This window comes from Felis catus, chromosome A2 (genome assembly GCF_018350175.1).
Source record: "Felis catus isolate Fca126 chromosome A2, F.catus_Fca126_mat1.0, whole genome shotgun sequence".
Lineage (NCBI taxonomy): Eukaryota > Metazoa > Chordata > Mammalia > Carnivora > Felidae > Felis > Felis catus.
In genome coordinates, this window is record NC_058369.1 from 29,804,976 (window position 1) to 29,819,676 (window position 14,701).

At 50.3% G+C, this 14,701-nt stretch overlaps 1 protein-coding gene across 5 annotated transcripts in view; it reads left to right on the plus strand.

The window, feature by feature from the left end:
• Nucleotides 1–14,701, plus strand: part of PTPRG (protein tyrosine phosphatase receptor type G) — a 718,204-nt gene that overhangs the window by 625,976 nt on the left and 77,527 nt on the right. For 4 of the 5 annotated variants that reach the window (XM_011280147.3, XM_045051779.1, XM_045051778.1 and 1 more), the window contains one exon: nucleotides 6,915–7,047. In XM_011280147.3, the coding sequence (XP_011278449.3) occupies nucleotides 6,915–7,047 (133 nt within the window). The remainder of the gene's footprint in view (nucleotides 1–6,914; nucleotides 7,048–14,701) is intronic. The other variant, XM_045051777.1, reaches the window with a different exon arrangement.

Genomic DNA, 14,701 nt, shown 5'->3' on the forward strand with positions numbered 1-14,701 from the left:
ATTCAACCTCAACAAGGAAGGGCATTCTGATTCTTGTCACAATGTACGTGAGCCTTGAGGACATTATGCTAAATGAGACAAGCCAGGCACAAAAAGACAAATATATGATCTCACTTGCGCGAAGTGCCTACAGTCAGTCAAAGTCAGAGAGACGGAGAAGGAAAGACAGACACCAAAGGCTGTGGAATGGGGGGTGGGGTGGGGTGGTGGGAAGTTGTTTAATGGGTATTGAGTTTCCATTTTGCTGATGAAAAACAGATTCCGGAGGTTGGTTGCACAACAGTGCGAATGTACTTGACATTGCTGAAGTGTACTCTTAGAAATGGTTCAGATGGTAAATTTTATGTTTTGTTTTTTTTTATCATAGATTTTTTCTTAAGCGTCTGAATTCACAAATGTGGGTGGTTTTTAATGAGTGGTGTTACCCAGAGCAAACGTAGTCAAGTCGCCCACAGTTGAACCAGGCTGAATTATGAGTGTGCCGTTTGTCCTTCTCTTGACCTTTCCTAAATGGTGAAAGAGTCCCACTTTCCCGTACTCCTGATGGCGGTCCTTGGATCCAAGCTCATTGTCATCTTGACAGCGTAGGGGTTTTGTCCTGCTGCAGAGGGTGAGCGCTAACCGTGGGGTAGGAAGCGCTTCACATGGGTCCGTCTGATGTATCACTGCCTGTAGCATTTATAGTACATTGTACTCCGTTTTTATTTGCTTCTACTGGGATGGGAGCCAAGCCAGTAAAAGGCAAACAGCATTAATTCAGTGATGACATATGCCACTGAAAACTGTTTTTCTTTTCTTTTTTTTTTTTTAATTTTTTTAAAAAGCAGAATGGAGGCACTTTACTCAGATTCTCCTTGATGCTGAAATAAAACCTGAGGGGAGAGAGGGATACGGGGAGGTCATTCATCCTTGCCTCGCTCTTGTGAATGCTCAGAGAGGGTTAGTTTGCATCTTGCTCTAAGTTTTATCTGGAAGGCATTTCAGAAGCAGGCTCCTTCTCCTGGCCTCCGTCTTCTTACCTTCCCGGCAGCCCTTTATCTGCACGTCGCAGCCATGGCGCTGCAGGGACAGGTGGGTCTAAGTTGTGACCCCCGTCCCATTTCTTCCTGGTACACGTGCGCCAGCAAGATGCGGCTCTGGAAAGAGGATGGGAAAGGTCCAAGTTCATGGGGGGGGGGGGAGTGGGGGGGACGGGCACCATTGTACAGTTGGAGCCAAAGCCTGGTCAGTTTCGAATGGGTTGGAAAATCAAATCTCTTCGGAAATAAATCTTGAATTGGGAAAGGAGCCTTGTACAGAAACAGCTTCTTCCCTTGAGCCAGGTTCGTGATTGTCAAGTCCTGGTCAGGAGTTTCTTACACCATAATTCTTGCGTTTGATGATGGGGCCCTTTAAAATTACCCGAGTCCGTGTTGTTCTGCTCTTCCTCGGGTCAGAGTGCCCCCCTGCAGCCTGAAATTAGTCTGGCTAGAGTGAGCTGGCAGCAGGGGCAGGGGTGAGGGCGGCAGGTCTGGTGTGTGACATGAGGGAGCAGTGAGGACTGTGGCAAACTCGTGACACATGCCCTGTCTGGAAAAAGAGTGTTCTTCTGCTCACTTCCAGCTGACGTCTGCCATGTGGGGATTCAGGCCTGTGCTGCCAACCTTAAACACTTCTGGTAGGAGCTTCCATTGTTGATTTTTTTTTTCATGCGAACCGAATCGCTTATTCAATGTTGGCAGCAAACTCAGTCCAATAATAATCAGTGGGGGAGGGGCGCCAAGCCAGGCCCACGGATGGGCTGCGGGTTCACACAACCCGTGGTGGGCAGGGATCGAAGGCCGGTTCTGCTGGGAACACCGGCCCATCTGGATAAATCAGAGATAGAGGTGAGCAGAAAGAAGCTCCACGAGCCCAAAGGGGCTGGACTCCTTCTGGCGTCAGGATTTGAGCATCGGGGAGGGGGCGCCCCCCATCTTGAAACTCCTTAATAACTTTCAATCAGGACCCCCCCCCCATTTCATCTTGCATCTGGCTCTATCAATTAGCTAGCCATAATTTGCATCATCTGCTTCACATTGGTTTATCTCATTTAATCCTTGGAAATCCTCTGAGAGGTGAATGAGCATTATCATGTCTCCCTTTGATAGGGGAGGGACCCGAGGCTCAGAGACGGGCAGTCACTTATCCAAAGTCACACAGCTAGAAAGGCCTGAGCCAGAATTTGTAATCAGGTCTGCCTGACTCTGAAATGGAGGATGTTTGTTGGTTGTGCCGAAATTTCATAGTATGTTCCAGTCTCTGGGGGCTGTAGCTTGGGGAAGATTGTCAGGGGACTGAAGAAGCCACGGGAGCAAGAGAGTGTATATCCAGCCCAGGCAGCATGTTACATGTGCCTGGTAGTTTCTGGTAGTTCACTGTGTTGTTAGACTTTGTCCTCCGAGGGCCACGGGTTGAGTCAGGCAGCGGGACAGGCGTTTCTCCCAAAGGACAGCAAGAAGTGTCGTGCGGTCGTATCTCAGGGCAAACTTTGAGGTTGTGCCTTCTCACAGGCAGCCTCTTGTGTGATTGCCACTTAGGCTTTCAGATATGACGTGGGGATCCCATGCTGCAGACACCCAGGGAGCCCTCAGCATCCGCGTGGTGCTGCTGGGGTGTTGACGAGGGAGAGGATAGGGACGGTGATGACGATAATCCCGCCGATAACATCAACGAGGTGCTGATGGCTGCCAGGCAACCTTCTAAGTGTTCTATATGCACTAGTTCACATAATCCTCACGCTCCGCAGCATAGTAGGCAATATTCTCTCCATTCACAGATGAGGAAACTGATGCACAGAGAGGTTAAGTCACGTGCCCAGAGTTGCACAGCTGGTAGGAGACAGAGCTTCACTGCTGTTCTTCCACGAACAGATGGCAGTCAGCCCTCCCTTCAGGGCCTTCTAGTAATGAGAAGAGCATTTATAACGGAGTGTGGCGTGTGCAGTAAGAGAAGTGCATGATGAAGGTGTTGTGAGAACGAGGGTAGGTGCACAGCATTGCTCAATGCCAGGCACACTCCTAGGCGTTCTGTGTGTATCTTCCCAATGAATGTTGCACCCCGCCCCGTGAAGCAGGGTTATTTTAGCCCTTTTTATAGATGAAGAACTCCAGGCCCGAAATGATTCAGGTTATTGGTTAGAAGTCACATAGTGGCGCCTGGGTGGCTCAGTCAGCTGAGCATCCGACTCTTGATGTAGGCTCAGGTGGTGATCCCAGGGTGTGGGATCGAGACCTGTGCTTGGAATTCTCTCTCTCTCTCTCTCTCTCTCTCACTCAATCCCTCTGCTCCTCTTCCACTCATGTGCGCATTCTTTCTCTCTCTGAAATTAAAAAAAAAAAAAAAAGGTCACATAGAAAGTAGCAGAGCCAGGATTTGAACCTGTGATCTCAAACTCTGTTCTGCCTTCCAGAGATAGCACAGACTGAGGGCCTGGGGAGGCCTCATGGAGAAGGTAGTCCCTGAGCCCAGATTTAGGGAGCAATGGGAGCTTCTGGGGGCAGAGGGGGAACGGCATTCCTGGCAGTGGGAAGGCAAGGCAGGGCCAAAGGTGGAAAGGTGGGACTGTGGCCCAGCATGGTCCCTGGTTGGATGGGTGCTCCTGGAGCACAGTGGTGGGGAGCGGCAGGAGGTCATGGGTGGGCAGGAAGGCCATGGTGTCCCTGAGAGCAGTGAGGAATTCCTGAGGACAGGGCACACGGTGTTACATGGTTGTGTGCACATGGGATGAAACTCCGGGCTCCTGGTACCACGAGGACAAAGCAATCCCGTAAATAGGACAGTCAGGTCAACTTTATCATGCCTCTCATGGCAGTCCAACGGCACTTGTATTTTTGCCGGGCCTTTAGGGGAGAGACCTGGACAAATCCAGCTGCTGTCAGGACAGCATTGTCTTAGAGGTCTCTCACCCGGCAAGGCGTTGCGGATGAGGGTCACTTCCCCACCCCCTCGAACAAAATTCTCACGCAAGCACTATGAGATGTCAGAGGAATGACTCAGTCGTGAAAGCGGAGATTGAGCCTCGCCCGGCCCCAGGCCGGCTGTGACTTCAAGACCCCTACTCTGCAGACCTCCATTCTCTCCTCTGGCAAGACTTTTCTGAGATTTGAGGCTCCCCAACAGCATGATGCAAACTTGCCCTCTCACTTTGTGGGGGATGAGGGAGGGACGGACACAACCACCAACATATGAGATTTCTGGGGCAACGGGATATGCCATTGACCCTCACAGCTAGACCAGGACTTAGAAGGCTGAGAAATTCTGGGGTGGCCATTGTTTTAGGTTTTAGGTTGGCAGAGATGCCCCAGAGCTGGCGTTTCCAATGACTGTTGGAACTGGAATGGGTGTCGCAGTGACAGACGGGCGTGAGGGGCTGTTTCGGCCCAGCATCCTTTTCAGTGTCTCAGGATGAACAGGACCTGGTGTTAGCATTTGGCCTCCTCCCCTGCCTGCCTACCTTGTAGTAGCCCAGGCAAAGGGTACTTTTTTTTGTCAAGAGGCACAGAGAGAAATAAGATATTGGGGGTTCACCCGGTTTGCACAGGCCTCCCAGGGAGGATACTGAATTCACTTGGACACGTGGCCTGTAATGCAACCCTCCCGCCACGTTTTCCATGAACAGGACCTTCCGGTTTTTAAGATACTCCCGGCCATCAGCCAGATAATTGCCTGGCTGGGCTGCCCCCTGCAGTACCCAGCCAAAATTCTTCTCATTTGTGACTGTGGTTCTTTCAGCCTCACCAGAGCTTTGCTATTAAAGCTTTATGTCAAGGGAGGGGTGGCACATAGGATCTTTGTAAGCCTCAGCTCACAACCCTACTTCCAATCCTCTTGGGACTAGAACCTGTTCCTAATTCAGCGTATAGGGCCTGGCTGATCTGGCCTCTGCCTCTCTATCGTGGTTCCCCCCGTTCTCATGCTCTCGGTCCAGAACACACTTCTCCCCCTGGGCTCAGCCTGGCTAACTCCCCTTCACCCTTCAGGTGTCCGTGTCAAGGAGCCCCCTCCAGAATCCCAAAGACAGGACAGCTCCTCCCCTGTTCAGACCCCCTGGGCTCTCCTTAGCATCACATCCATTTCACCCTAATTACATGTTCTTAGGTCTGCTTCTCCGCCTTTATGTGATGCCTGCCCCACGGCGCTGGGCTGTTTTCATGTGACACCCTGCTGTGTCTCCATCCCCTAGGACCACGTCTGGCACGCACTAGGGACTTGGCAAATAGCTATCTAACGAGAAATTGTGGAGCGAGGGGTCAAGAGAAATGGGCTGGCACAGTGAGGAAGATACTTTACAAACCGTGAAGTGCCGTGTTACGTTTTTTCATCACAGTGCGCCTCACCTGCCTGCCTCTGTCTTCTTACCTGTGAGCTGACATCAGGCTGGCCCTGCGTGTTGACAGGCCCGTGCGGGAAACAAAAGAGGGGATCAAAGTAAACCGGAGGAAGCCAGTGAAAAGCTCGCTAACATGCGTCTTCATTACTCAGGAGACTTGCCTCTTTATAAATCTGGTCCCAGGGCCAATTCCTTCTTTCCTGGGCAGCCCACCTTATGACTTGGAAACCCAGCCTGATGAGCCCTGCATTTAAGCCACCCTGCAGAGGGACACTCTGGGCTGGCTGAACGCTGGCCTACTTTTTGCAGAGCAGAAGGATCCTTGCTGAGAACAAGTCAGCCTGCAGCCAGCCGTAGATTTTTCCAGGGGCTTCTCCCTGCGATCACAGTTAACCTTTGCTTTCTCGCCACCTGCCTCCCATGATTGGCTGCGGGCACCCCTGCTCTTCCCAGCCCCACGAGGCATCTGAGCTCCATTTGCACCACCTGGAGATTTCCAGGCATCTCCCCCGTGGTCTAAAGGAGAGTAGGTTTCTTCCGGAGCCTCCTGGGGACTTGTGAAGATCCTCCGGGGCCTGCAAGAGCCAGCGGAAAGAGCTGCTTGGGTAAGAGGTATCTGTGGACCAGAGAAAATCCTACATCATTTCAGACTTTCCTTTGAACCCCTAGATGGGCTGCTCTTCAGAGGCAGATGTGTGCTGGGACGAGAGCGAGGCATGGCTTCCTATCCCCACTTGTCCTTGAACTTTTAGAAGGATGGGGATAAGAGGAGAACCTGGAGAAACGGGGTCTCGGGGGATCCGGGTGGCAGGAACTGCTGGGTAGGTGGCCTCTGGGTGTTCCTGCTGGATTGTTCTATAATTCAGCTTGTGAGTCGTGGGCTGGGACTCCAGGGTGAGAGCTGTTGTTCTGCCTGGAGTTCCGTGCCCAGTCGCCCCCCTTGCCTGGGAGACTGGGAGTCCCACGCTTGGTTGGTTGTCCCACTATGACTCTATCTTTCAGGGAGAGGTGGTTTGGCAAAACAGAATGGGGTACAGGTACTAGAGGAAGCGGTGATGGGTGCTGAGCAGGTGAAGAATATAACCATTGTTGCTGTAGCTGCTTATCTTAGTAAAACCCCTCAGGCCCTCCCTCCGGCCCTGGCAGTTTGGACCCTGAGAGGCTCTCGGCCACCTCCCCCAGCCCTGGTCCCTTTCTAGAGGCAAGTGCGATGCTGCCTTCAGACTGGAGCACCTTTCTTCGGTGTATCCAAATGCTGCTGTGGGTCGCCATGCTCTCGGAGTGAGGCTGGATGTGTGTCTTTTACACAGCTCTGTGTAACACCTTGACCTCTACCCGCGAGTCCGTCCCACAGGCAGTGCCAGAAAAAGCGCCTTTTGGGTTGGGACTTGGTAGGAAGTGGTGCCAGCTACAGGTGACCACTCTTATCCTAGGGTAGCCGAAGCAGGCAACTCCGTCCTCTGGAAACCACCCCAAACTGGAACAGAGCTCCGTATCTTGTTCTGGCTCCCTGTTCCCCGTCTCCACCAGCCCCTCCTCTAACTGCCATGGTTTCTCTTTGCAGCAGAAAAGAACACCTCTGGAATGATAAGCCGTCCTTCTCCAGGGAGGATGGAGTGGATCATCCCTCTGATTGTGGTATCAGCCTTGACCTTCGTGTGCCTCATCCTTCTCATTGCTGTGCTAGTTTATTGGAGGTGAGTAAGCCAGGCCGCACCCACAGAGGGGAAGTGTGGGCTGGGTTCTGCCGCAAGCACGCTGCCCGGGGAGGGGAGCCCGTGGCTTCTCATTCAGCAAGGTGAGGCAGCTGGAGTGTTGCTGGGGTCACCATCGGGGGGATCCGCTCTATCTGGAAGCAGCTGCTGGGCTGGAGCCTCTTCTGAGATCAGGGCACTTAGGATGAGCTTGAGATTTAGTGCCACAGGAGCTTTCGCTTGGGAATCCGGCAGATCTGGGTTCGGATCCCAGCGCTGGTATTTGCTAGATTGAAATCCCATTTCCACCTGAAGTTTTAGTTTATGGGAAATGAGTTAATGAGGTTCGTAGCGTTTCCAGCTTCTCAGGGGCCATGTTTCACTTTGCTGTATCTACCTAATGACCTTCCTTGACCTGAAAATTTTTGTCACAGCCTTTTGCTGAAAATCCGGTGGTAGGGAAACCTTTAGCGTATTCCGTGGCATTTAATACATGGAATATAAAAACGGCTGATTTTAAGTCCTCCCTGTATTATCGTTGTCCTTGAACTAGTTCTCACTACTTCCCCTGGGAAGCCTTCTTGCAGCTTCTGCTTAACAGTTCTGCATTTTTCAGCTACCTTCTCCAAGCCAGCTTAACTGAGCAAGGTAGGTTGGCCTGGCTACCTGAACCTTTCAGACTAGTGTAGGAGGCTTCTGGCCTTGAACAAGCTTCCTCCATGATGAGCAGGCGTCCTGTTTCCATCCCTTGCTTCTTTCTTGCCTTTCCTGCAATTAATTTTGAGCTCCTGTTATATGCCAGACATTCTTCTCTCCCGGAGGTTACTTTTTAGTGGGGAAGACAGACCATAAACAAAGCCCATAAGTAAAATCTAGGATACTTAAGATGGTGTCCAGTGCGTAAAGGAGAAAACTAAATCTGGAAAGAGGGGAGGCATTCTGGGATTGATGGTGAGTGTTCAGAGTAGTTAAAGAAGCCCTAAGTGTCAAGGGATATTTCAGCTAAGATCTAAAAGGGACTAAGATCCAAAGACACTCAAATGGGCTCCATGTAGGGCAAGTTGCAAGTGGCGGAAACAGCATGTGCAAAGGCCCTGAGGCAGGAATGTGCCTGATATTTTTCAGGAATAGCTAAGAGGTCAGTGTGGCCAGAGCACGTGAGCATGGGGGAGAGTGGTCGGAGAGGGCATTAGGAAGAAATGGGGTAGAGGGGAGTCCTGTGAAGTACAACCTTGTGGGTTATTCTGAATACATTGCCTTTCACCCTGAGATAAGTAGGATTTGCTGCAGAAGGATGTTATGATCTAACTTCTGGATTACTTAGCTGCTATGTTGCAAAAAGCTTGGAGAGGATCAGGGGCAGAAGCAAAGAGATCATCTGAGAGACTGATTGAACTAGTCCAGAAGGAGGTGATGAGGGTAGCAATGCAGGTAGGCTGTATGTTCTAATTCAGTAGAACCAGGAGATAAGGATTCATCTCCAGCTTCCTTGAGTGTCTGATGGCACCTATAACACTCTTAGTTCTGCAGACCTGCTGGATCACAAATTTCATGGTGTCAGGGATAAGCCCCGGAATGCTAGCCCACCTCCACGTTGCTCCTTCTCCAGGACAAGTGGTTTGCAAACACTCACTGGTCTGGAGCCCATTTGTATATTGGAAGTTGCCGAACACGGGTCTGCATATATAGAAGTAGCAAAAGATGTGTGCACTCCTATCTTGGCCGTGCTCGGGACTGTGTGGTTTGAGTTGCACACCCTCCCCACAGAGGAGCGGAGACAGTGCACGGCTGCCCCACACCGGTGACCGTTGTATACCAGCTGCAGTGTGAAACGGTTCCCGTGCTGAGCACTTGTAGCAAAAACCTCAGGGCTGCTTGCGATTGGCCCGTCTTGGTCCTATGCACCCCTCCCCCCTGCTGAGAATAGATCACTGTGACCAAGAAAGGCCATGGGATATGTGGCCAACCCTGCAAAGGAACCGTGCCAGCCAAAACACACAGGTCCACACTGCAAGCTACGTGGAGGAAAGGACTGTATAATCGGGTAAAGACAGCTTTACAGCCCTTCCATTCAAGATGCATTTTCCCATCAGAAAAGGATAATACTCCTTAGAAAAACTCAGTCTGAATAGAAAATGTATTGAATAATAACGATTTGTGTATAAAAATTAGGTCTTCCTTCTATATGTGTATGTATTGAAAGCTAGATTAACCAGAAGTGGGGCACCTGGGTGGCTCAGGCAGTTAAGCATCTGACTTCGGCTCAGGTCATGATCTTGCAGTTCATGAGTTCGAGCCCCGCCTTGGGCTTTGCTGATAGCACAGATCTTCTCTCTCTGCCCCTCCCCTACTCATGCTCTCCCCCTCTCCCCCTCTCCCTCCCTCTCTCCCCCTCAAAAATAACATTTAAAAAATAAATAAATTTAAAAAAAATAACCAGAAGTTTAAACTTGAGCAGACTGCGCACGTGATCTTTTGCTAGACTCTGAGTGCCCGTATACAAAAGTGAATGCGACGGAGAAAAATTCTTAGAGATGAAGGAAAGTAACATTGAATTAGCATTAGAACGGATGAGTCGGCTAAGCAGGAGAACAGCCTAGAGGAGACCAGGGCCTGTTTTCTGTCCCAACTTTTTTGTGTTTTATTCATGTGAAAGAAGGAAGCATTGGGGAGCTCACACAGAAAATGGGTCAATGCGGAAGAGACAGGCGTTTCCTGCCGGCAATGCGGTTTTGACAGTGTTGCTTTTCTGCCTTTTGAGGCACAGTGAGAGCGGGTGATTGGCAAGCTGACTTGACTTAAGTGGAGCATTGAGGCAGATCAACACCTTCTGGATCGTTTCCTCAGTGGCAGGCCTGGCACCCAGGGGTTCCAGCCGGCTCAGTGTGGTGGCAGTTTCTGCACCGAAGGACTGACTGCAGCTCTTGTTCTGGTCCCTGAGTGTGGTCACTCGGAGTCGTGGACCCTGCAGTTGAATGCATCCAGGATGAAAGCTGAGGTCTCTGATTTCTTTTTCTCCATGAGTGCTGGCTAAGGTTTTCCGAGTCCCCTTTTAGTGCCAGGAACCATGCCGAGCACTTGGGGGGCACCGTCTTAGGTGATTCTCCAAAGAAGTCTTAGGGCAGGTACTATTATCCCACTTAAAAAACTAGGGACTGGGAATTCAGGGAGGTCAAGCGACTGGCCCAGAGTTCTGGAGGAAGTGGGGTGAACCCTGGTTTTGAATACAGGGCATTTTCATTCTAGAATCCATAACCTTCCTCGGGGCACCCGGGTGGCTCAGTCCGACGTCGGCTCAGGTCATGATCTTGCGGCTTCTGGGTTCCAGCCCCGCGTCAGGCTCTTTGCTGACAGCTCGGAGCCTGGAACGTGCTTTGGATTCTGTGTCTCCCTCTCTTTCTGCCCCTCCCCTGCTCATTTCTCTCTCTCTCTTTCTGTCAAAAATAAACAAACATTAGAATCTATAACCTTCTTGAACCACTAAGATGCATGTCTCACACATACATCCCCTGATAGCTTAGCACAACTGACGTTCGGCCAAATCCACGGGAGGTGGGGTCAGTGGGCCTGTTGTGCCAGCGCCTTCCTGTTGAGCGTCCCCTGCTGTCTTTGGCCAGGGAAGGTAGAGGACCCAGTGTTGGTTGAGTGCCCACTACGGCCCACGAAGTGAGCAGCAGCAGCATCCACAGTGTTGGACTTGACAAAAACCAATTTCAAGCGGCCTTACGCTCACGGGGAAAAAAATCCATTGATGCACAGAATTGAAAAGTTTGGCGCACGAGGCCCCGCTAGATTGGCGAGAAGGAACCAGACAGAACAGCAGGGCTCAGCTTGTGTTGTGTGCCTGTGTTTCTCTCCCTCTTGTCTCAGATTTGCTCTCCCCGTGTGGGCTTTTCTCTGAGGCCCTCTGTTTCCACATGGTGGCCTCTGGGCCACATGAGACATACACCCTCCCATCCCCGTGGAAGGGAAGAGAAATTCCCTTAAGTGTTCCATCTCAGCCCCAACATGGTGTCTCTTAGAACTGACTCAGGTCATTTGTTCACCCCTTGAGCCTGTTGGAGGGATTAAGGACTTTTGTCAGGCCTGGTTCTTAAATGAACTGTAAAGCCCAGAAGTGAGGTCTCTGCCATCGGAATCACATGCACAAAACTGGACAACGGGTGTTTTCCCAAAGGACCTCCAGGGCCCGGAAAGTGACCAGGTGCAGGTGCCAGGTAGACAGAAGCAGCCAGTGTCTCAGCCTTCAAAAGAAGTGGCGAAATTAGAACCAGGGGGAGAGGGGTGTCTGTTAAGAAAAGAGAATTCTGATTTGGATAGCAAAGAAATACACACGTGGGTAGTAGGAAAGAAACAAAGCAGGCGTGCGAGCTCAGCCCAGCCAGCCGAGGGTTCTCAGCGAGGACTCTGCTGTCATGCATGCATGTGCCATGGACTGGAAGAAGGGCCGCTCCCCTCTCCTCTCAACTATGGAGGACGTTTGGAGGCTTACGTCCAGAGCACCAGGAGAGCACAAAAGCAGGGCTGCATGGAGGCCTGATGCCCAGGCTGGGTCTTGAAGATTAAGCCTAGTGAATAAGGTGTGCAGGCATGGGGCCGGAGAGAATCTGGCAGATCGTAAGCAGGCATCTGGGGTCCACTGTCACTGGAGTTGGGGGACAGCGAGAGCCAGATCGTGAAAGACTTGGGGTGCCACCCGAAGGGATATGTGCCTTAGCCTAAGCGTGATGGAAGGGCGTGAAGGAACCACAGCTACAGGAAGGCAAGATGAGAAAGAGGCAGTCTTGGGGAGCGGTGAGGGAGCGGCCTGGGCCCAGAGGCAGACAGCCTGGATTTGGAGCCAGGATCCACCGCTCACGACCCATGGCCTCAGAGCACGTGTTGTCAGCAGGGGCTCAGTTATGCCCAAGTGGGTGAACATGAGTTCTTGGGAGGTGAAAAAACGTACTCTTTTAAGGCACAGATACACATGCCGTACACAAAAGCACAGCACGTTATTGGTACTAAAATTTCACTGGGGGGTAGCGACGGGGGAGGGCGGGAAGGCTTATTTATAGGCCCCTTAGGAAGTGCACTTGGTCGTGATGAGCCCCAGGTGATGTGAGGAAGAGTCAACCACTATATTGTACACCTGAAACTAATAGAACACTGTGACCCAACTTTTTGAAAAGGCCCCTTAGGAGAGGTGCCAGCAGGAAGAACTGAGAATTTCTTCATCTGCAATATAGTCCAGAAATGGGCCCATTGGGCTCCCGTGAGGAGTAGGTGCGTGCTCTGGAAAATGGTTATCCCAGGGCCTGGTGCATGAGAAACAAGCAATGATAGCTGTGTTATCCCCGACTTCAGTGAACAATAAAAATTCACTTCTGGGTCCTGGTGTGCCAGAAAAGAAGTTTCTTTGACAAAACCAGATTTACAGATCTAAATGAATGCTGTCCCTCACACATAATCAGTGTGTGGCTGTATACTTTCCAGTCATGTGTCATTGCTTCAAACATGGCTTGGAAATAGCTTTTGGAACTTCCTTCTAGAGTTCATTCTTCGGAATGCTCTCAGAAGTGCCAAGTATTTATCCTAGAAATAGCTCAGAGTCATGTGTTTGGAGCTCAGTAGAGTATAAATGTAGGTGAACCAACTGAGGAGAACAGAACCACGTTGGACCAAAAAGGAAAGGTTAATGAAATGGGTTGGGGGGATGCTCCCAGTGGGCCTAAAAGCAATTCCAGAAGAGCAGATCCCTAAGCAACTAGGTTAAAGGCATGACTCAGCCAGCCCACTCTTCTTGAAGCCCGGTGGTCAGCCTCATTAACTCATGACCGGCTTCATCAGAGCAAGGTTCATTAGCTGCCACAGACACTCTCCAACACCCTAGTGGTCTAAAACACAGAGTTCATTGGTCATCAGTGTGTAGACTGATGGAGCTGGGCAGCTCTCTTGCACTTGGGGCTTCTTTTTCTGGGACACATGTTTCCCAAGGGGCTTTAGCAGGGATTAAAAAAAAAAATCAAGGAGGCACCTCGTTCTCAATTGCACAGCCCAGAAGTGGAATCCTTCAGGACCGTTGGCTCACCGTTGGCCAGAGGTAGTCCCACAGCCCCCAGGATACATGGTAAGGTGGAGAGCACATGGATATTCCTTGAGTGCTGTCAGAAGTATCTTTAAATATTCACACCCACTGGCATCATTTGGCCAAGAGGATGTTTCCTTGAAGGAACAACTTTGGAGGCCAACCATCAGAGTCGTCTCATTATTTCACATTTGGCCCGAACGAAAAAAATATGGCAGCGACCTGATTTGTATTTTTTAATTTTTTTCAATGAAAAGATTCCCAGAGGGCCACTAGGGTCTCTTTGAGCAGTATTTTTATAGGCGGCAACACGGATTTGTGGGAGAAACTTACCTTTTGATATTGGTTCACTCAGATACATATTAGAGATAGGATGCTACAGTTCTTTGTTAAATGCTCCTTGCAAAGGGCTGTATTGAAGAGCTATAGGAACCCACATCCATAGCAATGCAGAAGTTGCTGTGAAGTTCGGAAGAAATAAATGTTTTGGAACAAAGGTCAGGGTTATAGGGCAGCTAATAAAGACGAAACCGATGAAAAATCCACTAACAGGCACAGCTTGCTGCCTTTTGAAAACGGTGCCCTGTGTGTGCCTTTTAAATATCGTAATCCATATCAACCGGGCAATGGTTCCTAGCGGTAATCATTTATGTAGAAATGAGGGAGAGCCAATACGTGGAAGAATTTTTGAAGTGGGCCATTTTGGCCTTACTACTCAGGACGGCAACAAAAGGCACCTTTGAATTACTAACAGTCAGGAAACGCATTCCAAGAGCTCCCGATGCCCTGTCTTCCCAAGACAAGCTGTTTACATGGCACCAATGTGCTGACGTTCCTGAAAAGACAGGGAGCCTCACAGCTGCTACCACTCAGAAGGAAGGGGGAGTTTTTGGAAGGTTTCATTTTGATTTGCATAATTTGAGGTGGATGCCGGGCGAAGAGCTCTGTGCAGGCTGTCCAGTCCCTGTGCTCGGGCACACTACTTGTTTATTTATGAACTTGCTCTGTAGCGTAGCTTCACTACTGTGAGCAAGACGTCAGTGTCCATTTAGGATTGTGAGTATTGGCCGAGATCATTAAAAAATTTTTTTCTGCAATCCAGAGGACAACTGCTTTGAAGGTAGCTCTTTTCTCTTTGAGCCAAATCTCCCCCCTCTACAGTAGCTATCGTAAGGCCTTGAGAGCCCAGAATCTTTGGAGTTTTTACCATACTGCACAAGTGCTAAGCAGATTACATTGCCCCCTAATCAGCGTTCAAATCCTAGGAGTTACTACGTTTAGCACATCAGAAATCCAAGGCTTGGTGAAATCAGGTAGACGTGCCCAAGTCACAGGGTTAATCTTTGGTGGATTCTGGATTTGAACCACCATCTCATAGCCCACTGTCATAATCATCACTTTATTTTGGGGCACCTGAGTGGCTCAGTCAGGTGAGTTCTAACTCTTGATTTTGGCTCAGGTCATGATCCCAGCGCCGTGGGATCGAGCCCCTTGTTGGGCTCTGTGCTGGACATAAAGCCTGCTTAAAATTCTTCTCTCACCGTCTCCCTCTCCCACATGTGCTCTCTCTCTAAAAATGAAAAAAAAAAA